The following is a 25,441-nucleotide window of genomic DNA, read 5'->3' on the forward strand; positions in this document are numbered from 1 at the left end:
CTTGGGCCCATTCACCATTGTAACTCTTAAAAACTGATACAACAGTGCCCTCTGTAGTTTCTCCCTACATGGTTGCTACCTGCAGCTGGTTTTGAGCATTTAGGTAAAGAACAGGATGTTTAGACTTATTTTTAGCTCAAAGAAAAGCCCCTTTTTTCTTAAGGAAAGATTCTGATTTTTCACTGACTGTTTCATATGCAAGAAAGGGAACAAAAGAGGCTGTTCTGACTCATCTTCTAGGTTTGTAAGATCTTCTGTCATTATCTAGTGCAGATCTGATATTTTATGAGGTATTCATGCAAGGCAGCCGTTAAAATGACTGGATGGGATTTTCTGAGTTTTGTAGGCTTTCCTGAAGCTTTTGTTTGAAGTGGAGCTTCAAAACAAAATAATTGTAAATGTACTTCCTTTGTGCTTGCTATTTCTCCTAATTTAGATCTTACATGATCTGCCAGGGACTAAAGACATGCTTGCCAGCAGAGCACCTAAGCTTTATTAATGATGTTGTTTTAATTCACACTGTGACTGAAGTAATTGTTGTTCATTAGCATTGATTTGTCTCCAAAACTCATTTACAATTTAGATTTCTCTTTTAACTCATTGTAGCTTAATATGCAAATAACTTTTTAGTCTGTTTTTTCTGCAGAACTTGTTGGACAGCTTGAGTATGGAACAACATGATTCCTGCATTCTCATACGTGCACATTCACAGCCATGAGCTGCCATTTAAATATTATAAACTGCAGTAAAAAAGAATGACCTTTTAAAAAATAAATGCTTTAACTACAATTAGTTGCTTCTGTAACAGCATCATAAAAGTCACTCTGTGAAAAGTTAAATGGCTTACTTTATGATGGGGAGTGTTAATGTACATGTAGAACACACTCTTAATGGACTTCCATGAAATGAAATTCATAAGTCATTGCAGTAAATTATGGTTAATGATGTAACCATAGATGGCTATTCAAAACATTCCTGTATCTCTAATGATTTGTGTAAAGCACATGACTGACCACATGCCTTAGTTCCTTTGGAACAGTAGATGACAAGTGCATGAGCCTTCTACTTTTGAAGACCCTTTTTTCTGTGTAACAAGTGGTGAGAATTTTGGAGGAGTAAATAATACATCACAAACCACTTGGAATATTTGAGATGTGGTAATAAATGGTGAGGAGGACTAATTTAATATCAGATTAGGAGGTGAGATCCTTCAGAAGTGTAGTGTGTAGAAGCTTTGATTTTTTTCCATTGTATGGATAATCACTAGCCTGTAGTCATATGTCTACTTCTTGCCACGAGATTTTTTAATACTGAAATGTTACTGGAGAAAGCAACTATTATGGCATAATGTGCACTGACTAATCCAGAAAATATTCCATATTTACTATATTATATCCAGTAATAGAATGAACATTCAGAAGTAGAAATGTTACCCATGTTATCTGAGTAAAGTGACTATTATTCTACTGGCAGAAAAGTAATGTGGTCAAGTAGTTTTACAATAAAGCTAATTTGATTAAAATTACTTTCTTTCACTCTAAATTTAACAGAAACTTTGAATCAAGCTTAATTCTTGCACCAATTGCATAACTATTGTTAGTCTTAAATATTGGGGCACAGTAGAGATCATTTTTGTTAATGAGCTTCTTTATTCATTGGAGGATTCTTATGGTAAAACAAGTGAGTTTTTTTAAAAACAGTACAGCCAAACCATGGATTTTTATAATTTTTAAAGTTTATTTTAAATTTCAAAGTTTAATTTTCGAAATTTACTTCATGAAGGATGAGTAGAAATGAGTATTAGGGGAAAAAGGCAATATAAATTTCTATTTTAAATAGGTACTTTGAGATTATTTTTTATATTTTCAATGGAACTTCATCACAATTCACTCTTTTTAAATAAAGGTGTCTTACAATGTGTCTGTCAGTGGGAATTTTGCATAGAAAATGAATTCTTTTTAAAATAATGTTTTAATTAAGAAAACAAATACAGGCAAATTGTTATAAGTGTGATCTGGTTAGCAGTGATAGAAGGTTTTAGTTTTAAACTGTAACCTTTGAGATAGATAAGGTGTTGTAGATCTGGAAAAATGAATAAGGTGTGTTTTATTGCCATGAAAATTGCCAATTAAGATTCAGCATAATTAAAATAGTGATAAATATCGATTACAACACTGGAAGCAATGCATTTCAGCTTTTCTGTCTACTGAGAGCTGACATAATTTACTAAAACCAGGCAACGAAGTGACAAAGCAGTTAGTGCAGAAGCTTATAGGAAATGTTGTGTTTAGTCCACATACTTTTATGTTTTTACTTAAAATGTCATGAGTTTACCCCATTCTATATTCATTACCTCTCCCTAAAGTACCATGCTTCTTTTCATTTAGTTGGATTATGTGATCTATGTCTGAAATCTTTGATAGACTACATGTTTAAGAAAAATCTGTAGGTGAAAGTAGTTGTTTTCAAATAGCTTGCTTAAGATCATTAAATAAATTTCAAATGTCCTTTCATACAATCTAAGGTGATGCAGAGTAATTGAGAATATTTCTGATGATTGACTTTTTTTCATTTTTGGTATTACTTTAATTTTGAAATACCAAAAAATATGAAGACTGAATGTTGGGTATATATTTTATACATAATATATATATAATAAATATCTATTGCAATTTGCTTGGTTAACAGTTGCCTACACAATAACACTAGTTACATGAGGAAAAACAAATACTGCAATCTAAATTGGAACATTATTTGACGTAGCAAAAGAAATATTGACTTTTCTTGCTGGCGACATTTATGAGACTTTTTTTATGACCCTAGGGCATATTATTATGCCTTTATGATTATATTTAAGTTTTAAGACCTCCTTTTTGTTAGGGCATTCTTTTTAAGACTTTTTTTATTTTAAGACATTGTTTTTCTTGAACTTGATCACATGAGAGAGAATCTTTGTTGGCATAATATTTTTAAAGAAAAACATTAGTGTTTAGGCTTTACTTGGTTACTTGGTGGCCTGTTTTTATAACCACCAGAAATAAAGGTAATATCCTCCTGAAATATAGATAAAATTACAGAGAAGTGACCGTAGATACTGAAGAATTAGAAACTGAAAACAAATTAACACTCTTCCTTTGAAATATTACCTCACAGACCTGTTTGTTCTACATTCCTTGGGCATTTTGCTTTGCTGTCTTCTGTATTATCCACAACCCCCTTTTTTTTTCTTTGTAGTGTACTTTTGTTGTCTAGAACAGTGATACCATTGTATTTCATGAAGGCACAGTTTATTACAGAATATATCATCCATGAGGTACATTAAACTAACTGGCTTTGTTGTCTTGGCTTTTTTCAACTTCTGTGCTCCCTGGCCAATGTATCAGGATTAATCTATATAGATATATAATATTTTGTTGAACTTGAGTTTAAATTTTAATGTGTGTGATTTTACAAAGCTTCATACTGTTGGTTTATAATTACTGGGATTAATTTTTTAAACTTTCATGTTCATATAGTCATGTGCTACAGTTTGTCCATTTTTTTTTTCTTTCACGTGCCCCAACTCTCTTTAGATTGCTGCAGATTTCCAATAATTTTCGTGGATTTGTGCTACAGTAACCCTTTTGGCCACCTTCAGGATTACCTTTATCATTTGGAGACCAGTCCTGTGTTCTCTGAAAGTCTGTCAGTCATTATTTATTACCCCCTTGTCGTTGTGACTTATTCATTGCTTACATCACCATTCTCAAACGTATTGCTTTACAGAAATGGTGAACAGTGAGGCGAAGAAAAGATCAATAAATGCTTTCAAAGGAAGATTTACTCTGAGACTTAGAGCTTCTTTTTAATACTAAATCTGTGCTATTCTGAGATGGTTTTAATAACTTGACATCAAGTACCTTGTTTCTCAAAATGGAAAGACGCTATTGCATTAACTAACTTTTTCGGAGCAGGAGGACTTTGGCAATTAAGTTTTATAGTATAAAACTTTCTCATTGTCAATACTTTGTGTATTTTCTTGAATGCTTATCTTGTGAACTTGAAAATATGCAGTTTCATCCACTAAGAAAAAGTGATGAAACATTTATATAAGAAATGGTTGAAAATATTTCTTAGAGTTTTAGTGATACTGTTTTTTGTAACTGCACAAAGAGAGGACTTATTTGAAACCATCAATTGGGAAAAAAAATTCTACTTCTCCCCATGTCTATTTTAATTGTTTTGAGAGCTTCATGACCCATGCTGTTTTGCTAAAGCATCCAATTTCATGTTATATAGTTACTCTTGACACTCTAGTAAAAGATAGTTGCTCCAGAAAACTGTTTGAGTGTATATAATATTAAATTTATTGTAGAAGTTGCAGATAATTAGACTTCTGTATTTCATCAAAGCAATATATCATGTTAAAAATAGTAATAAGATACTTTAATATATAGGAAAGTCAAAAGCAGGAGCTTTCTTGCTTCCAGGCTTGTTTTTAGTCACTGGACAGGCATGCTGATATGTGGCAAGCATTGTTGAACTCCTCGTTCCTGGAAAGTTTCCTTTCCCTTACTTCTAAAGTCTGTCAACATTTTTTCTGTGCTCCACTTAGCACTCTGTGAGATACATGATGTGCTAAGAGGATAACACAATTACAGCCTGTTTGTAAAATACCTTAACTGAAGAAATGAATAAATTGTATTTAAGTGATTTAAGATTGCATAGGAAAGTTTCTTCTCATCCTGCTCTCCGTTCTCTCTTTCATCTAAATTGCAGTTTTCTGATAATGTAGCAGTCATGTTTTCAGTTTTTATACATATATTATGCCTTTATTGCATTTTTTTAAAAAGCTATTTAAAAACTTCTATTGAAGAACTGAGACTTTCTTACATAGAGGTTTTTCTTGTAGCTGATCATTGGGTTTTAAGTTGTCTTGATTCCTTTTGGGTGGAAATTATTATCATTTACAGTTTTCCACTCAAACTGAAAGCTCACAGAATCCATCCAGATTTAGTTTTCTCCTCAAGCTTTTTGTTTCTTCTTTGTACAGGAAAGGTTCAGTGGACACTGAATAAGAATACAAGTTTTCACTTCCTTAGTTGAGTGATTGCATCTGGATGAGGCAAGGGTCATCTCTAATGCCTAACTTCTTACTCCAGTGAAGTCTAGGACTCATCCATCTCTTTGGTCACTTTGGTTATGTTTCAGTGCTGGGTCTGTTTGACTGGATGTTGCACTGCTGTTTGTATGGATATTCAAAATGTGAAGTACATTCAACTTAATTTGTTAATTGTGTCTTGTTACAAACTCTTGACAGAGGCCACACTTGCAAGTCTCATGATATTTTGATACATAGTTGAAATGAGGTTCGGATCCTTGACTTCTAGTGTGATAGGTTGCAGTGTAAACAGAAGGCACTGGTTTAAAACATTTGAGACCATTGCAAATTCTCTTTTGAAAAAATGACATTTTTCAATAAAATAACAATTCAGGTTGAAAGACTAATATAAATATTTTGCTTTTGCTGAAAGTGACAAAAGTATTTGTGGGAAGACCATACTTACCTTGAAATGGCTAAGTCAGCTGTTTGCCCATTGTGCAAATCTCTAATCAGAGAACTGGAAAGGGACTGAAACCTTGATGAATGTGAATCCTCTGAACTTCTGCAATTTCTAATGTCCTTGTCCCTGTCTGGCTGTTTTGGGTTTTTGTTCTCTTTAAACTGTCTTTTTGTATTACTCAGTTTGTGTAAGTCTAAACTCAGAAACTTTGACTTGACTGGTAGATTCTTTGATTAAGAAAATATTTCTACTCTTATTAAATAGTTATTTTCCTTTTCCTCCGATCTTTTTACTGCAGTCCATCCTCATTTATACCAAGGGCAGAGGTCATGATAAATACTATTTGCAATTTTAGACACCTCAGTCCTCTGAAACTTCAATTTCTGTGTTAAAAAAAACAACCCCATAGTAAATAATTGTAGCATCTCAATTAGAGAAGGTGCATATGACTGAGAACTCACAAGATAAAATTCATGTACCTTTCAACAGTAAAGCATTTTGCAGATGCTTATTTTGGTTTAGGCTACACAAAGTTTGGGAAATTCTGATTCAAGCAACATTGCCCTCTACATTTAAATGATCAGGTTGTTCTTAGTCTTGGAGAATACCATAACAATCAGTCTGCAGTTGAGGAATGAGTGAGAAGGGATGATAAAGGAAGACTCTGTGATGCAGCTACATATTGACAATGCCAGAAAACTTAATATTCAGTGTACTGTGGTACACACTTTTAAAGATGTGGAATCTGAATTGTAAAGAAAATGCAGATAGCTTTATGCAGACGAGGTACCTAAGGGATCCTTGATGCTCTATATAAGTGATTTTATCCTTCTTGCTGTCCATTTCCTATTAAAACAGCACATACAGTAATAATACACCTCAAAATATTTTTGGGATTGTACTGTAATACTGAACTAATGTTTTGTATTTTTTTAAATGTCTCTATAAAAAAAGGAAAAAAAGAGCTGACCAGATGAACAGTGGTTAAGTGTATAACTTCAAATTTTCTGCATTTTCTTGGATTTATTTTTTTCAATATTTACTTGTGACTAGGATGGGAGTAGAAGAACTATGATAAATGTTGGAGTTTTAAAAAGTCATGCATACTTTGGAAGCTATTAAAATTTGGAAGAGGAGGGTAAAATATTAACATATCTCTCTTCTTCCTTCTTACTCAGTAATGGCTTTACATCATCCACTCTTCTCTGCCTTTGGAATAGGTTCAAGATCAATTAAATTGACAGTTTTCCCTTTTGGCAGGGTTCCTGATATTTCTTCTCAGTGTTTTCTGGTCTTCACCTTTTCCTGATATTATTTTTTTCTGCATATTTTTCTCTATTCCTACTTTGAAATGCCTGTCCTTACATTCTCACTCCATTGTTAAACATTTACCTGCATTTAATCTTCTGGTATCACCTAAACAAGCTGGATTTTGTTTCTTATTCTCTAAAATATTGTGAGCCTGCCAACCTGTCTCCTTTCTTCACCACACTTTTGTGTTCAGGCTCCCTTTTTGGTACTCTTATAGTGACTAAGGACACATCTTCCTGGAGAAAAGAAAGCCTCACTTTCACCCAATTGGAAGAAATAAAAATAAATATTCCTCTCTCCCATACTTAGACACACATTTACTTTCAGATTTTAAGGGGACTGCCACTCTGAGAGCAAGTTAATGCTACAGTTCTACTGACAATATGAGATGTCAGAACTTCTGAAGATTGAAATTACATTTCCGATTTATGCAAGCTAATAAAATAAAGCAAGAGGAAGCAGATTTTAGGGTAACATTACATGTTTGGGGAATTCCATAATTTTTTTTATATTAATATTTCCTACAAGATGTTTTCTTCTCTAATTTTTTAATTGTTGCTCCTTGACAGAAAAATCCTATGAAGTTTTACTTTGCTATGTATTCCTCTTTTGATTTTGCTATTTCTGTGTTGATATTTTTGGTTTCCTTTTCTTCCATGTCTTTGGCACATTATCATCTGCCTTTCTTTTTTGTTACTTCCAATCTCCTCCTAAAAGTCCTTTTACATTTCTTCCTCAAGGAGGATCCTCAAGCTGCCCTTTCTTTCTGCTACACAAATTCTCTCTACCTTGTAGTAACATCGCCTAAAGTGTGGTCTTGTCAACCCAGATTGGGGTGGTGTTGCTTCCGTATATTGGCATTTCCTGAAGGCTTTCCACTTACAGCTTTACCTGGGTTTACGGTAAGTTAGACTTTACATGAATGTGATGTCTTAGTACCTGGTTCATACTTGTTTTGTTTCTGGTATAAGTAGTAGTGTATTTTGTTTCAAACCTGTTTAAAATGGAAAAGTTGGATCAGATTTGCCTAGAATACTTGTGTTAGAGTAGATCATCTCAAATGTCATTTTTAAATGTAAAACCTTAGTAAGGTTTTCAGGTTTTGGCCAAGCATTTTTGTAGAAAGAGTCATATTAATGCTTTGTTGTGAAACTGGTTTGCAGTTAACTGATTGAAGTGCAGAAACTCCATTATGTAGGAAAAAAATTTCCAAAGATTTTTGGTGAGAATGGAGAAAAATTAGGTATTGAAATTTCCTGTGTGATAAATGAAGTCAGAAAATTGGGATTTTTTTCTGTCTTTCTGAACTTGAACAGGTTATTCTTGTGAGAAAATGGCTTTGTGTGTTTTGTGCTACTTTTTCTGAATCCTGTCTTCAGGCTGGACATGCTAGAACCATGTTGTCAGTTTGGGACCAAACAGATAGGGAAAGTCTGTTCCTAAGTTCACAACATTTTGCCTGGGGAACTGTATTACACACTGTGGACCATACAAATGCAGACTCTGGTGGAGCCTGTTAAGTAAACTGACAGCAGCCTGGCAAGAAGTCTCCTGTCTTAACTGGGAACTGGCCAAAACCAACTGCTTCTTATAGAACACTTAGGCTTTAATGAACTGGCATTTCTATGAAAAACAATTGTGTTGGAAAATCTCAGGTGCATTTTAGCCTTGAAGTGCTGCTGTGTTACTATCACCAAGTAATAATGATAATCACAGAATCATAAAATGATAACATCAGCTTCTTCTGCCTATTAGCTTTATTTGTGTTCTTGCCCCTAATTCGAAACAAGCCAAGATTTCTTATAAGTGAAATTACTGTATTTTCTCATCTTTGCATCCTGTATTTTGCAGCAATGTTTTAAGGTAGTGTTGATAGCTGAGGTAGCCTGCTGGATGTTGAAGGCAAAAGTGCAGTGATGAATTGCATATTTTGGAATTCTACTTATATTTGTTCTTAAGCGTTTACATTACAAGTTTTTTTCAAATTTCTTAATTATAACAGTTTGTATTATTATTGTATAACCTGAGCACATCTCTGCTTGCATAATCAATTATAGTAGAGTATGTATTCATTATTATACTGGAAAGACAGAGGATTAGGCATAGACTGTACTCTGAGCTGAGAATGTGTCTACTGGTAATCAAAAGTAAAAGAAGATTCCTTCCTGTGTGCATCAAGACTGATAGAAGAGACAAAGTGCTCTGTTCCCTGCTCTCACACAAGAGTGGTGCCAGTGGTTCTCAGTGAGGCTGGGATGTTAATCCCTGGCCATGCTTGCCACTGTGTTTAAAGTAGAGCTTAGGTGCTCTTTTAGCAAGTATTACAGGGTGCCTTTAATTTCCACGTCAGTTTGTGGAGGAGCTGGCATTTTTTGAGTATAACCACATAATGAAGACAGGAGACCAAGGTAAGTCTTTTCCAAGTGCATGAATAACACCTGTGTTGAGGTACCCTCTTAAAAAGAAAACCTCACTAATTGTTAGATGCTTGGAGACGTGTTCTTTTTTCCCAGGTGTTCTGTAGTTTCTGTGAATATGCTCAAATTTGTGGAAAAAAATGGCTATTTCTGATTATACCTTTAGTAAAATGCTCAGAACAGGAAGTCTTTGTGGTGAAAATTTGGTGCCTTAAAATACTGCATTTTAATGGACATTAAGTATGATAGAGAGGAGGATGATATCTAGTGTTTTCAACTGTTTTACAGACTGATTTTTAGGTATTGGACTCAAATGTGGAAATTACCAAGTAATGTTTTGTGTCTGTATCATTCTGGTTGATTAGATTGCAGAATGGTCCCTTTCTGAACAGAAATATCTAAAAATTGCCATTGAAAAAGCAGTAAACAACGTAGGAGTTTGAGTGAGAGCTTTTGTTGAGTAAATGCCTTTTCCATAATTGCAAGAAATTTTAAAGTCAATTTTTTATACTGTATTTTAAATTATATTTATTAGAAATAGAAGTACATACTGTTGAAAGCTATTGAAAATGCAGGGCAAATTATGAAAAAAGGCAGCGATATCCCTGCCTCTACATTGTTGAAATTTAGTTTTCTTGAAGTACTCAAGTACTTTTTTATTCCACTTCTATGCAAAAGGAGAGAAGACTGCATAAGAGATTAAAGGGGAAAAAAAAAGCACAAAGGAAAAAGAAACAGCAGTCATATCAGTTAGTGGTTGCCTATGTTGCAATTTATATAGGTTTCTCTTAAAGTAGAATTCAGACTGAGTTTCAAGTCTCAGCAGAAGTTGCAAAGTATTTCTTAGCTGTCATTGTTCCAGGCACGTACATTTCATGAAGGCAGGTCATTAGGAGTTGGAATATTTGCTTTGAAATAGATATTCTGGGTAAACTTAAAAGTGAACATAATTTAAAAACAGTAGGCCCTTCACTTTTAATTTGCTTTCGTTTGCTGTGGTCTTTTACAATGGATTAATATCTTGTTCTATTTTTTTTTTCAAAGTATATATAGTGATTACATGTCACTATATATAATTATATGTAAATCTAACTATGTCTAGTTTTAGAAATTGTCTTTTGGGGCTTGTTTCTTCATGCATTGGGCATAATTGCAGTATGTGCTATCTTCGATGAATTTTCCTTAGCATCCATTTAATCTTTCTAATAGGGCACTTGCAAAGTCTCTTAGGCAGAAGGGTTAGAAGTGTCTATGGATAAGAATCCTCTTTCAATGGAAAGTGGATTTTTATTATCACTGTTTTACCTACCAAGCTTGTGCTTATAGTGTGATTGCCCGTGATACTGAATACAAAATCAGCTCAAATTTCTCTTTTTGAAACCTTTACAAGGCATCTCATTAAGTGAGGTTCCTCTGGTATGAAGGGCTGGGTTGGTAGTAGTGCTTCTCCAATGTAGTGCTTATCACTGGTTTCCAATGTTGCTAAACTGTTCTTTGCCATTGAAAATAATGGAAGTTCTTGGTTAGGAAACGGTGAATAAGTTTGCCCAAGTTTGAATGTAGCTGGTTTCAAATTTGTCTGAGACAGTTAACATTATTTAGCCTTGTATTTCTAGCATTAAGTACTAAAAAATATCAAGACATTTTTAAAAATTAACTCTCTTTTCCTTTCTTATAAAAATCCCAGTGATGTTGAATTAAGCTTGATTAATAACCAAGGAGTAAATGAAGGCTGAGTATAAGAAAATGTAGCTCTTAATATTTTGAAAAAATCGTGATAAAATTGTTACTAATACAGTTAGATAAAATAAGTACTGTGCCATTGGTATTGTGGTTTATGTAGTAATCTGCAGGGTAAGGATGGAGAGAAGAGTGGTTGTGTTGTTTACATTCTGCTTTTTTGTTTTTACCTGATAAAGAGCAGTAAGTATTAGCTCTGATGGTGAAGTCTTCTGTATTGTAAAAACAAATAATTTGCATACCACTGATTTCACATACTTTTTGAAGTATTGACATACTGTTGATTATTCAGTTTGATTAGAATTTATTGTTCATGCATAGAGTCCTCCATCAGAGAGACAGACTTAGTAGTCTTTGCAATTGGTGATGCCTTCCAAAATTTATCCCATAATTCACATGCAGAATGGATAGCAGTGATTACTTAGCACATTCAAAGAATTTTTTTAATGTTATGGTAATACTGTTATTTTCAATAAACCATCCAATACCCAAGTAATTTGAACACTATTCCTGCTGTTTTATTGTATTGTGATATAAACATAAATGCAGTGTTAAAAGCTATACCAATGGTGTCAGACTCCTTAAGGACTTGAGAAAACTGTCATAACTTCTAAAATAACTGATAATCGTTTGTGGGTCAAAAAGAGCAACATGCTGTATTGCTTAGCTTTCTGCTTTCTTTTTCTCAAGGTTTGTCTGAGATTTAATTTTATGTGAAGTACACAAAACACTGTCAGTGAAACATTATCACTTTGTAAAAGCTGTTTAGAATATGGTCTGGCACAAAATGTGCAGAAAATTAAAAAAGAATACTCACAACTTCTTGCATAGAGCTGAGTTGTATATATTATTTGAAATTGTGACCAAAACCAGAATATGTGATGTGACTGCATCTTGATATTTGAGAGATAAGCCTAGAGCTAGAAACTTAGCTTCTAACATTTAAAATTATATGCATAAATATATATGTATAGAATTAAATAAATATATATAAGTAGAATTTCATATATGTAGCTTCCTGTCTTCACATGTGTGTGTGAATATACATATAGCTCCTTACAGTTCTGAGGAATTTATTTTGTCCTATCCATTGCATACTATTTCCATTTAAATGCATATTTTGATTTTTCTTCTGGGAGTAGGTGGAATGCCTTTCCATTACACTACTAAAAGAGCAATCCACTTGAAAATTATATTTTTCCCTAAAGGGATGGTCTGTTCTAGTCTTATGATTTTTTTTTTCACAGAGTGATATTAACATTGAGGATGTAGTGATTTTATCTAGATTCAAAATGTTTTGTTCTGGTACTAAAAATATTAAGGAGTATCTTATGTATCCTGCTAGACTGTTACACTCAGTACAGTAGGTCCATATTGCCTCTGAATTCCCATTTTATACTGATCTATTTGTCAGCATAATTTGATATTGTTTTGGAATGTTTCTCTTAAGACTTAGAGTCATTGTTGTCGTTTTAGTAATGCTTGGTGACCTTGTCTTTTTTTCAAACACAAAAAAAAAACAGTGATGGAAAAATATCCAAACAAGTGCACTTTATAAGAGAATCAAACCTGAAAGTCATAGTGTGGCATTTTGTGCTTCCCTGCAATCTGGGAAACACGTTATTGAAAGTTGCATTATTTTCATTAATATAAGTAAATGATGTAATAGATGAGTAGCATAAAATAACACTGTGTATGTGCAGAATTCTCTTGGTTTTGGTCAAGAAGTTTAAATCCTCAATAATTTTTATTATGGGAAATGCAGTGTAGACACTGGTGTTGAAACAGTAATTATTGTGTCAATACTTAAATTTTAAGTGGATCACTTCCAAAAATTAGACAAAAGTGTATATCAATGTAGAAAGTGAGGGGTTTGGGTTTTAAAGAATATTTTATCAGGATTGCTTTAAATTTGTAAAGGCTATAGAAAAATTTGAAAATCATGAATATGCCTTCATTAAATTCAGTTTTATTCACTGTTTTCTTTTTCATATGATTTCTAGAATCAATGTTATTTAAGCAAAAGAAAGATAAAGAGCCTCACCATACCAACTTAATTGGATGAAACAAATATCAGATATTGCATTGTTGAGATTCCTAACAGTTTTAAATCATTTCCAAACCCTGGTGACTGGTCAAGATTAAAGGAGGGTTCATGAGGTTTCTGTTCCAAGTACAAAAAGTAAGAGGCTTTTCTTTTGGACTTGTGTTTTCAATAGACTGTTTTCCTCCAGTTTTTGAAAATCCTGTGTTCTGCTTTTATGTAAGGAGGAGTGATTATAAGATCAGAAGAGAGGATTATTGGCAGTGCAGATAATAAGAATATTTCTGAGAGAGATTGATTAAACATGTTGTCATTGGGAAAAATTAAAATTTGCAGTATTATTAGGGGTCTTGTGTGAGTTTTTGTGTACTCACAGTCCATGCCAAGATTATCTGCTCATGGAAGTAATAGCAGCATAATGATTTAGTAGTTTGAAAATGGGTGTATAAAATTTTGAAGAAATTTTTAGAGGGGCACAATTTACCCACAAATGTGCACATATAGCAGAACAAGTGACGTTGTTTCTTGCAGTAAATTTTCAGGTGAAAATGGTACACCTTTCTTGCCAACTGATGTTTGTTTGACCACAGTGGCCTATAGTTTCCCATTAGAGTAATACCAAATGAAATGTAGTAAATCTTACCTCCACAACCAGGCCTTTCTTCTCAAACATTCATTGTCAGGTAATTTCACATTCCAATAACTCATGTCGCTATAATAATATTTGCTATAATACTTGTTCTATATTAAAAAAATACTTTGGCACTTTGAGAGAAGATACCATTTTAAACTAAAAAAAACCTGTGAAAGCCTCAGGGTTTTTAATTTGTCTGTCAACAGTTAAAATTTTTGAATTAATTATTCACTTAATTACTCTACATGTACGTCAGTGTTATATATTTTGTGACAGTTGAGGGATGATTACAAATCTTTTGCATCTTCACATTATAAATTAGTTATAAAGTATATTCATGACTCAGCATACAGGTAGATGTGAATTAGCTGTTTGTAAGGGTCTAAGTTAATAATATGCAGACTTTCTGATAAAATGTCTGCTTTTTAATCAAGGAACTTTTAGGTTGAAACTTTGTTTTTCATGCTTTTTATAATATATACTTTTTATTCAAGTACTTCAGATTACTGAATGTGATTGATACTTCAGGTAAGTGGTAATGAACATTTGGGACTCTGTTTGCATGACTTGTTCAAATATTACATTGAATAATTTTATATCTTGTTTAACCTTAAATGAAAATTTACTTTTTCTTACAGAATGTGATGTTTTACTCCAGCAGAATATGCTGCAGGTGTTATTTGTACAAGGGTAGTTGCTGAAAAACTTAATTTGACAGTAAAATATTGGTGGAGAGTCTGATTTATAAATACTTTTAGGAGCTCTTTTCTACAAATACTGGACATTGCGAAGGCTGAACATTCAGTACTATGAGAAGATATTCTCTAAATGGTAAAGATTTTTACAGTTCTTTGGAGTTGAAGTCATAAGAAGAGTGTAAGCAAACTGTCCTTTTGAAAGTATTTTTCCTTTTAAAGTAAGTGGAGATCACTGGCCATGTGAGAATGCATGTATGTGTGAGTGTGAGTGTGTGTATATGAGTGCACATTATGCAGATTTCAAAGTTATGAAATGCAGTTTTGAAAGATGTAGTATATGGGAGAATGAATTATCTAAATGTATATAAACATACCTACTTACCAGAATTGTTAGTGTAAGTGAAATTGACTTATTTAACTGGAAATTCTTACATGATTTCGAATGTGTAAAAATAAGCAGGCAGCTACCTTGCTGTCGCATTGAGACATCTAAGAGTTAATTTTGGAGAAATAAAATTTTTTTTTCAAATTTGCTTGCAAGGAAACATAAGGGAGAGAAGAAGATTTGGTTCTAATGGAAAAAATAGCTCATTTTCATTTAAGACATGTTTTTCTTCCATAGTTCTGAGCCTCGCCTGTTGCATGTGGTAAAACAACTAAAAAAGGAAAAGTAGGTATCACATCATGCCTTGAGCTTTACTTTCTCAAAAAGGACTGTTTGCTCACAGAATTACTAATAAGAATCAAATTACTTGGATGCCTCAGTATTTGCCAGCATGTGTTCTGAAATACTTCATTAAATAACACTGCTTTGACAATACTCATATAGAAACAAATGAGGCTAGACAATTCTTGTATGGGATTTTCCTACAATAACTTCCCTTAGTGGAAGTCTGTTAATGACTTGAATGACCCAAACCATGGTGTATACCTCAGATAACCAGAGCAAGAGAGTCTGTTCCGCTTTGTAGGTGCTGTACTGGTCTTGTTGGTCTTCATTGTAGAGGGGTACCTTGCCATTAGCATCTAGAAGTTGGTCTGCATGGAGGCCATGTGGTCAAAGCACGGGAAAAAGACTTTCTGTCTATATTCAAAAATTTAGTTTACATCTGGCTTTTGGCTCTTACAGTTTGTTAAAGATACTATTTAAAAAAAGAAATCAAAAAATTAAATTCTGCCTCTCTGAGGTCAGGGTATGATGCAAGTGAACTGAGTTTCATTATCTAAAGCATGAGACTTCTCTTAACTAGAAACATACAAATTAATATTCCTTTGACCCTTTTCTTGATTTAGTAAGTGGTTTGTCTTCAGCAAGACATTGATTTGTGACATCATAATATAGGTCAGTACCTGCCTTCATAACACAAATACTATTATTTTTTTTTTCATTCTGAAGAATGTATACATTTTGGTAGGTCAAAATCCTAGCTTTTAAATCCAATCACAGACTTGAACTACCAATTCTGAATGAGTATAACTGCTCTTGATTGCAAAATAGTTACACATAAAATCACCAGTACTTAAAATATTCAGTGTAGCATCAGAACATAAACATGCATGATTACTTGGCTGTTTTGTGGTTGTTCACTGGCATCTTGTTGTTCTGATGTAATGTCATTTATTCAATCTGGAGTTGACTGTTCAGGTTAATTTTGGCTATTAAATTAAATAATCAGTCTTTGTGGAGGTGATTTTGTAAATAAGATTTCCTGAAAGGAGTGTCTGCAGGCAAGTTTGCTCTGTAATTATTTGAATATTTAAGAGTTGGAAGTCCCAAAGGTGAAGCAGACATTTATTTGAAACCAATTCTCTGCACAAAATACAATTAAAAAAAAATTGTTCAGCTGTAGACTTTTGCTTCATTGTCAAAGTCTTTGTAACCCTGTGGCTGGAATGCAGGCCTCAGTTACCAGTTAGTCAGTTAATAGGTTTCAAGAAAAAAGGCCAGTTCTGTAGAAAACTCTTAGGTAGCCTTTAAAATAGTGGATGTCTGTTAATTTTTATTTTAGTATTCTATGTTTTTTGATAAATATGTCTAGCTATATTAGATTTTACCAAATGACTAATGGGTTTAGTATGACACTTTTTTAATTGCAAAAATAAATCAATTAATCTAAATTAAATAATTGAAAAAAAAAAGTTGTGAAATAGTGTGGGATCTAAAGTGATGTAGCAAGTTTATTGAATTCTGTGAAAATAGTTAATATATAAAAAAAGAATGAATTTATTAATGAATGATTTCTAATTAATAAGACTAATCGTTCACTTTGTAAATGCAGCTAAATGGAGAATCAGTATATCAGGAAAACTTGCATTTATGGTATGGTATGTGGCTATAGTGGAAGAGTTTTCCTGGTTTTCCATTTCTCCTGTTTAGAATGTAATTCTAGCCTTTTCAATACACTTCTGTTTGATATTAGATTTTGAGAGTGGTATTTCTGTCTGTTTTGCTCTTCTTTTTTCCTTTGCTATGGTGTGTGTAAGTGATTATGTGTAAACAAATGTATGCCTGCACCATCACCCTGAACATTTGGCACTTCTAGGTAGGAAGAGGACCATGTCCTAATTAAATGTGTTTGTTGTGAGATTGCAACCAGACACTGAAGGCACCCCTACGCTGAATTAATAGATGGTGTGTGTGTGTGTGTGTGTGATGAGTGTGCTGTGTTTCAGTAATTGCATTTGTAAAACTCTGGAAGTTAGGCCATCGGTTTTGCTTAAAGGTGGGTGGTAGGGTGCCTATGTCCTACAAAGGGCATTTGTAAACATATATCTAATTAGCTCTTGAAGTAGATTAGTTACATAGTATTATTGCCTTGTATAGATACCATTATTCAGTAATTTACTTCTAAAGCAAGTTGAGATAAAGCCACTGAAGACTTCTGAAATTAATAATGAGAGTGTTTCACACAGGGATTTCATGTAAATCCACATTATGTTAATTCCCACCTGGTTTTGGAGCTACTTCTTCCTAAGGAATGAAGACATGAGATATATGTGTTTTGAGGTCCCTGTGTGGAAGACAAGAAAGTCCCAGATGATGTATAGTGATCTGCAATCACTAAGATGATCTATGTGATTTGTAGCTAGTCTACAGAGCCTTACCAAATAGTGGGTTTTCAATTTGACATAGTGTTATTATATCCTTATGTCTCAGGAATATTTCCATACTGTCTGATTACTTGCAGCTGCGTCAGACAGACATACCAAAGCTTAGAAAAAAATCACATATTCTGTTTGGAATCACTATAATCATTGATCTTAAAATGCTTCAGGAATTATAAGGCAAAGCTCGTATTTAAGAGTTTTTTCCCACTCAAATAATGGTAGAAGCCTAAAAGTCCTGTTACTAAGTTATATATTGTCATTCGCCCACCTGCAAATATGTTGTGCTTAATTTGAAGTTTTGCAACTGTATGGTAATCGCTATGTAGGCACAAATAACCTTAACCGTTAATTTAAGTATGGATAATGGTTTTCAGTTATTCATACAAGCTTTAAGAAGGATATTAATTGGAAAGAAAATTTCATTTAGAGGCTGTATTTTATATCTGGGTCATAAAAAATGAACTCTATTGTGGCAAAACTGTGAAGCACACGTAAAAAATTGAATGTAGCTTAACCATTCTTCAGCTGTTTATACTTCTTTTTCTTACAAAGATCTGTTCCACAAAGTAAATTTTTAGGGATATTCTGCATTTGTATGAATGGCAGTGCTCAAAATTTCTTGCAATACACATGAATAGACATAGACACAGGTTGAGCACTTCATTTTTCTTTGTTAATATTTTGGCTGTTGTAGGCAATATTTCATTTAAGATAGACATTATTAAGGTGGTGAATAGTGCTGTGCGGTGATACGCTTAGCAGTAACCTTTACTCATAATGTGATATTGTCTGTATGTCTTATTTTGTTCAGCTTTCTCTGGCACTGATGAAGCCTAAGGCTGCTGTTTCTTTGAGTTGCTGATAATTTTTTATCTGATTAACTGACACATTTAGTTGAAATCAGACACAGCCCTTAGGCTGGGCATGGATTTAATTTAAAAAGTATCAAAGGTTTGCACTATGTGCTGTTTAATCATCATGTTTATCAGGCAAAGAAAAATTACCGGAAGGACCATAGGGAGAGGGTTATCTTAAGGAGCAGTAACTTGGGAAATTGATAATAACTCTGAGGTAATTTACAGCTAACTTTTACATTCATTAATATAACATTTTCCACTAATAGTTACAGTGCATGTAATATACTAATTAAATTGGAAACATTAGCACTAATTTTCTTTTTGCTGAACTCTGAAGGGGTCAGGTAAAGACATTAAAATATGAAATTATAGAAAACCTCTGTACTGATACCACTGCAATAAACGTTTTACTTACTAGTAGAATACTTATACCAGTACTAATGCTACAATGCATATGTACTAATTTCCTCAGATTACTGTTACAATCATTAATTGAAAAAAACCAAGCAAAATTAAAATAACAGAGTGCTTGTGTAAATTAATCTGTTTATCTTTAGCTGTGAAGCTGTATGTTAGAATTGTACATGGATGTAACAGAGGCACTTTAAAAACAGCAGTGATATTTGGAGCTTTCACAAAACTGTTAAATTTTTTATACTATTTCCTGATAGGAAATGCAGCCAACAGTAATTAATAATACACAAAGAGCAGCAATTTTGAATTTTGTTTTTCATTAAACTGTTTAAAATAATAAATAACTTTAAAACTAGGATGCCTTAAACATAAATTGTGCATTTTAGTACAAGTTACAGTTTCAAAGATCAATTAGCTGCTCTAACACAATCGTTTATGAAGATTATTGTCTTGTCCTCTGAACAGGAAAAAATTAACTGTTATGACAAAATATACACAATTATAATTGTGAATTTTCACTTACTGTTAAAACATAGCTAATAATAATTTTAGGCACATTAAAAAAAACTACTAAAATTGTCTTATTTAGTTGCTTTTTAAAAGTTTATTTTTCTACCTGCCTTTTGAAATGAGTACATTTTGTAGCTCTAAAGGGGAAAAATAAGTTCTAAAATGTCATATGGAAAATCAAACTTTGTTAGCATCTGTGTACATTTGTTTTTGGCATCTGGATTTATATGCACATTGCATGTTTTGTGTTGTAATACTTTGTGACCGAGGATATTGTACTGAGTATAAGTGCTTTCTGAATTATCCAAATATTCAGAGAGCAGTTTATTTTTACTTTAGAGTAGCCTATTGCACTAGAAACATATTAGTATAGTTTAACATTGGTAAATCATCTCTTAAATTAGCTGTATATGATGCTTTTTAAAATAATAATTAAAAAATCCACTCAACCTAAGAAAAAAATCACCTTTTCATATTGACTTTCCTCAGACATTTTTTCTGATCTGTTACTTTTTATATGATACAGCAGGTAGCATCTTTCCTTCTGAATTTTACCAAGTTCACTTCCTCAGCTTTTGAGTTCTGTGCAGATCCCTGATATTTACCTGCAGATGTCAGCTTGGTTTACCCTTGCTGAGCGCAGTTTTGTGAACATGCTTTTAATGGTACCAAACCTGATCAGATTCCACATTAAAAGTGACGGCGCTATTGATTCTGGGATGGATTCTCTGCTAACCATGATCAACTCTTAGTCAAACAAAATGCTGTCTGTTTGCAAGGTGTCCAATAACTCTTTCAATACCAAAGAACAAGCCCAGGGAAGCAGTAGCTTTTAGTTAGTACTCTTTGCATGCTTCAACTGCTGAGCGGAATATACTGTGGGACAAGGCTTTATGTAAGCTTTGTCCAGCTGAGGAGTTTAGAAGGTTGTGAGACCATTTTTTTTCTGTTCTACCTCATGCTCCATCCTTCTTCTTTTCAATCTTCTTATTTCTTGAATTTGTGCCACTCACTCTAGCATTCATTTGTTGAACTGGACAAAACAGGGGGATTGAACTCATTCCATTTCACTGAATTTAAGCATATTAGCTAGTTCTCGCATTTCAAAGCATATATTAAGTATACTGGTGTTTCTCCTCATGGAAGCTATTGTCTAGACAGTGATGAAGGTTTATATTTGCTGTTTACCATGAGAAGAACTGAATGAAAAGAGATGGCAATAAATAAATACCTGTGAGAATTTTTTAAACGTGAATGCTAACCACAACTGCAAAATGACATTATAATGCCATTTCAAAGGACAATTAAAACTTACGTATTATCAAAGGAAATAAACCAGAATAAGTGCAGACAATCTCCTGTGTTATTATTTAAATCAGATGTAACATAAGTTGTAAGCAAGCAGCCAATAATAGCCTTGTTTTTGCATTACTAACATCAAGATATATTGCTTACACGTGTACATACTTGAGATTTCTTGTATACCTATATATATATATATGCATTCATAATCATGCACATCCAGTGTGATACAGATTTGTATAGTAAAAAACACCCAAAGAACCTCGAAACAAAACCTATGAGAAATCTTCTTGATGCATTAGTTTCAAGTTTGGGCCATTGTTTCAATGGTTATTTAGTTCTGTTACCTTCTGTGGATTTTAAAATTCCATTATCATAGGATGGTTATGAAATTTCCTGGGACTCGTGACTAGAATTTTTTAAATCCCAAACAAGTTTTTGTGCAATAGATCTTTCTAGTATAGAAGTACTGTGTTTGGATAAGAGCAGAACATTTAAGACTCTACTTCCATTTACTTTTATTTTTAATTTAAGGGAATTTTCTTAGCAAGTATCTTTGCTGATGCATATATTTTGTCAGAACTTGAACAACGGAATGAATAAAAAAGTATTTTTATGGCTCTCTGAGCTTGTTAAAAGTGTATTGGGCAAGTCAGTTGCCATCTTCATGGATGAACAGGAGATTCTGGAAATCTGTCTATGTGGGAAATAAGATTTCACTACATATTTGAGGATAACATCTTCTTTTTGAAGTTTGTGATATAATTACTCTGTAATATCTCTCATCCACCTATTCATTTCCCATTGTTAGAGAAGGAAGAGTGTACATAGTGCAAATATATATAATGAAAATATTGTGGTAACTACAGATCTGCCATGCATTATTATAAATATTATGATGATAATGAACATCATCTCATTTGTTTTGATGAGGTAAGAGAAATGCATGTGTTATTAAACAGGTTACTCAGAAAAGTTGTGGATGCCCTATCACTGGAAATGTTCAAGGGCAGGTTGTATGGGCCTTTGACTCAACCATTCAACAATTCTGTAATGAAGGGAAGTGGAAAACTGCATATGGATTTATGTGGCCACAGAGATTAATCTACTTGTGAGACAGCAGTTGTATGCCCTTCTGTTTGTTTGTATCAGACACTTCAAAAACTTTACTTACTGAATTTAGCAGGTGGCATACTTTGCCTCTGGTAACTTAGAACTGTGATGAATTAATAACATAAAAAAATATAGGTAATATTTTTGGACATATTGGTTGATGTCTGCACATTGTGACAGAGGACGTTCTGAAGGAATTGCTGGGGTTATTATTTTTACATAAAAATAAAAAAAAACAGTATTTATCTTGTTTAAATCAGTCATGTTTTCCAAGACTGTTACACAATTTCTAACCATTTTAAAAAGAATGTTAAAGACTGCAACTTACACTTTTGAAATATTTGAAGATTCAAGAAGGCTTCTTGAATCAGTTCATCAAATTTATTTAAACAAAACTGTGCTTGTACAACTGTGTTTAATTTTTAAGCAATGTTATTGTAGATGAGTGAGTTGAGTAGCTTGAAGTATCGCTGATTTACCTTTATTCTAAAAAGCGCTTTGAAACATTGCACTGAAAGCTCAAAGGGAAGCAGAAATAATATTATATTACTTCTGGATCTGTGAGAAGCATCAGCTTGAAAACTGTTTGATTTGGCATTAAGCTTCATATTAATGGATCTATACATTAACAACATGGAGAAGTACATAATTTAAGTAGTGATGTATTTTTTTGATTGTCAGAATTGTTTTGACCAGGCAAAAACTCCTGGTGCAGTCAGCAATGCTTCACCATCCAGCTGGTACAGTCAAGGGCACATCACTGCTCAGCTTGCTTGGCCAAGGCTTAGCAGGGCTTCTGAGATCATAGAATAGGCCAAAAGAGAAAGGCAGGGGCAGGATACATCAACAGGTATATAACTGAAAAATTTATTGTAAAATCTTGCTGCAAACTTCTTCACAGGATTTGGAACAGGTCCAGAAAGTAAATCATGGGGTGTAGTTGTGATCGACCTTGATTAAAAGAGGAAAACAACTTTTACCAAAGTCTAGATGGAGCTAAATTTAGAAAATTCAGCGTGTTGATTGGTACTCAAGCAATTTTAAAATGCAAGATCTCACAAAATACTAGAACTATGTGCATTTAGAAATGTTACATTCTCAGTGGGTTTACAAGAAAAAATAAAGTGCAATTTGTTGGCTTAGGTAATTTAAATGAAACGGAGAAAATGTGTCTTGGAAAAGCTTTTTTTATAGCAGAATTTTTAAAAGATGATGTTAAGTAAGTTTCCTGTGAGTTTTCTTGTTCTGGTGTTAAGATAAAAAGAGTAATCTCACACTCTCTTGTGCTGTGTACATGGAAAATGCTAACAATTCAGTTAATTGTATGATGTATGTTGCTAATAATTATTTGTAGGTGGACTAGCTAACCTGTCACTTATAGGCAAAAGCTGGAAGGAATTTTTGGGATGTCTGGAAAACCTCAGGATAATCTGTTATGTCTGATACTTTTCAGTTACCTTGGTTATTTCTTCTCTAGAATGGTACTTGAGTAATTAGAGGCATTAGAGTAATAACCATGTAGTAGGTCAGCTGAGCTGCTCCCTTCTGTGGCAGAACTGCGTTTCAACCTATTCTGTTCCGTGTACTGGACACAGAAAAAATAATTATTCTTGGTTGATTCTGCAAGTAGAGATATTGAATCTCTGCAGCTTAAAGCTTTATATACTGTGTCATTGATATTCCATGTCTTTTTTCAGGACAAAGAAGGAGTAGAGGGTGTATCTGTGGGAGCCATTCTTTCTGACTACCAGAGAGTTCGAGTGGAAGATGTGTAAGAAAATACTAATCCTTATCAGAATACACATTCTGGACAGTACTTGTCTGTTTTCTAACTCAAATTTAAAGCAGAGACAGTTGCCTGATTTCTCATGTTCTATGATACCAAGTTCATTATATTCATTAATATGGGTATATCTTTTTTTCTTTTATTTTTCTTCCTTTTCTCCCCCCTGAAACAATGTGTTCATTAGTAAAAATCTAGTAGAAACTATACCAGGGTTTCTGACTGCTCTTTAGATCTCTCTTCATCTCTTGAAAATACTCAGAGATTTGGTATGAAAATAGTTGAGTAGGTTCAATTCTTTAATTCCAACGGGAAGCTCACTCAGTTCCAATGACTACAGTGTTGTGATCAAGTCCCTCTGTTTTTCACTAGTGTTTTGATATAGAGGAACATCCTGTGACTTGTTATAAGGAATTAGATAGAAAAGAATCTTTCTAAACATCTTCTTCCCTTAATTCCTTAAATCTGAAATTTGTTATTATTAGTCAGGAGCTTCCATTTGTCATTCCTATTGTGCGCAAAGGTCTATATAAATCCTGATTTTTTTAGGAGTCTTAATTTAAAAAGAGCATTATGGAATGGTAGTTGTGTTTGTTATGTAGGCCAATATTTGATCTGAAAAAAGATTTTCACTGTATATATCTGATGAAATGCAAAACCACCTTGTGTTAAAAATTAATTATGGTTTCATTATTTCATTAATGATTTGTTGATGATGAAAGCAAGTGTCTGGAATCCTTTATGAGCTGTAGGAACTGTGAAATTAATGCTATGCCAACTCAGCTCACATCAGCAAGTTACAGAGCACATTTGTTTTCTTTAAAGTTTACATAGATAAATTACAGTCAGAAATAACTCCTTTTTCTTTTCCTTTTTACTTAAACATTTTAATAGTTGCCTCACATGTTAGTAGGATAAATAAAAGATCACTTCTGCTGATTGTTTACATCTTTACCACAGCTAAGAGATTGACAGGAAATCACAGTATTTCAAACAGGCATGATTATTTCCGAGCTTGTAAAGTAAAATACTTCACATTGATCTGTAGATTCAGCCATTGCAATAAGGTTGTTTCATATGAGCCATCCCAATTAATTCAGCTAATTTTTTAGCTGAATTTAGGCACGTAAGTAAATACTTTACATTCAGAACTGTGAAATAGTTCTATTACATAACTTAGTGCTCTGTTAAAGCCTATCAAAGTAATAAGAAAACCAGTCAGATTATATGAGTGCTAACTGTACATTTATATGTCAACATTAAGCCTACATTTAACTATATAGTCTTCCTAATCATACTAGTGGGTCTATCTGACATAAGGAGGAATGCCCATATATGTGAGAAAGACCATGTATTGGGAAAAACATGATAATTGACAATTAAATGTAAATCTTAAGGAGTCTGAACTAGTCCCATAGTTAAATGTTTAAGTTTTTCAGAGACCTTACACATTTAATCACCAGCTGATGGTTCTTGACAACTTACAGAAAAGTTACCTATCAATAATGCAAATTAGTGAATCTCTAATTTCATAAACAGTCAAAGCTGTGTATCAAATGCTGTCCATATATGATATGTATCAAAACAAATTATTAACTTTACAGTAAAAAGTTGTTTATTTATATCACAAGCTGTATACATTTTCCTGAATGATTCTTTTCCTTGGGTGTTGATCCAAATCACAGCAATAAATTCAGCATATTGTACTAGTGACATGTGCCACATTTATCACAGAGCAGTAACTTTGTCCTTAGCTGTGTTCACAAAAGTGATGACTTCCTAAGGTGCTAATTGCTTTGTATCCCAAAGCAAAAGGTTTAGGAACACGTTTTGTAATGGCTTTACTTACATTCCTGTGCAGATCTGTTTAGCTCAGTGAGTTGCGTCTTATGTAGATGAGTCATACTCAGAGCAAGTTTATTTATTTGGTTTTTAATATATATTAGACTTAATGTTTATAAGGAAAT

The 25,441-nt window shown here is 33.2% G+C and overlaps 1 protein-coding gene across 4 annotated transcripts in view; it reads left to right on the forward strand.

The window, feature by feature from the left end:
- DPH6 (diphthamine biosynthesis 6) overlaps positions 1 to 25,441 on the forward strand; it is a 184,450-nt gene that overhangs the window by 16,286 nt on the left and 142,723 nt on the right. For all 4 annotated transcript variants that reach the window (XM_054275838.1, XM_054275837.1, XM_054275839.1 and 1 more), the window contains one exon: positions 23,389 to 23,462. In XM_054275838.1, coding sequence (XP_054131813.1) covers positions 23,389 to 23,462 — 74 coding nt within the window. The remainder of the gene's footprint in view (positions 1 to 23,388; positions 23,463 to 25,441) is intronic.

This window comes from Melozone crissalis, unplaced genomic scaffold, assembly GCF_028551555.1.
Source record: "Melozone crissalis strain CALT ecotype California unplaced genomic scaffold, PUWL_Pcris_2 ptg000018l_1, whole genome shotgun sequence".
Lineage (NCBI taxonomy): Eukaryota > Metazoa > Chordata > Aves > Passeriformes > Passerellidae > Melozone > Melozone crissalis.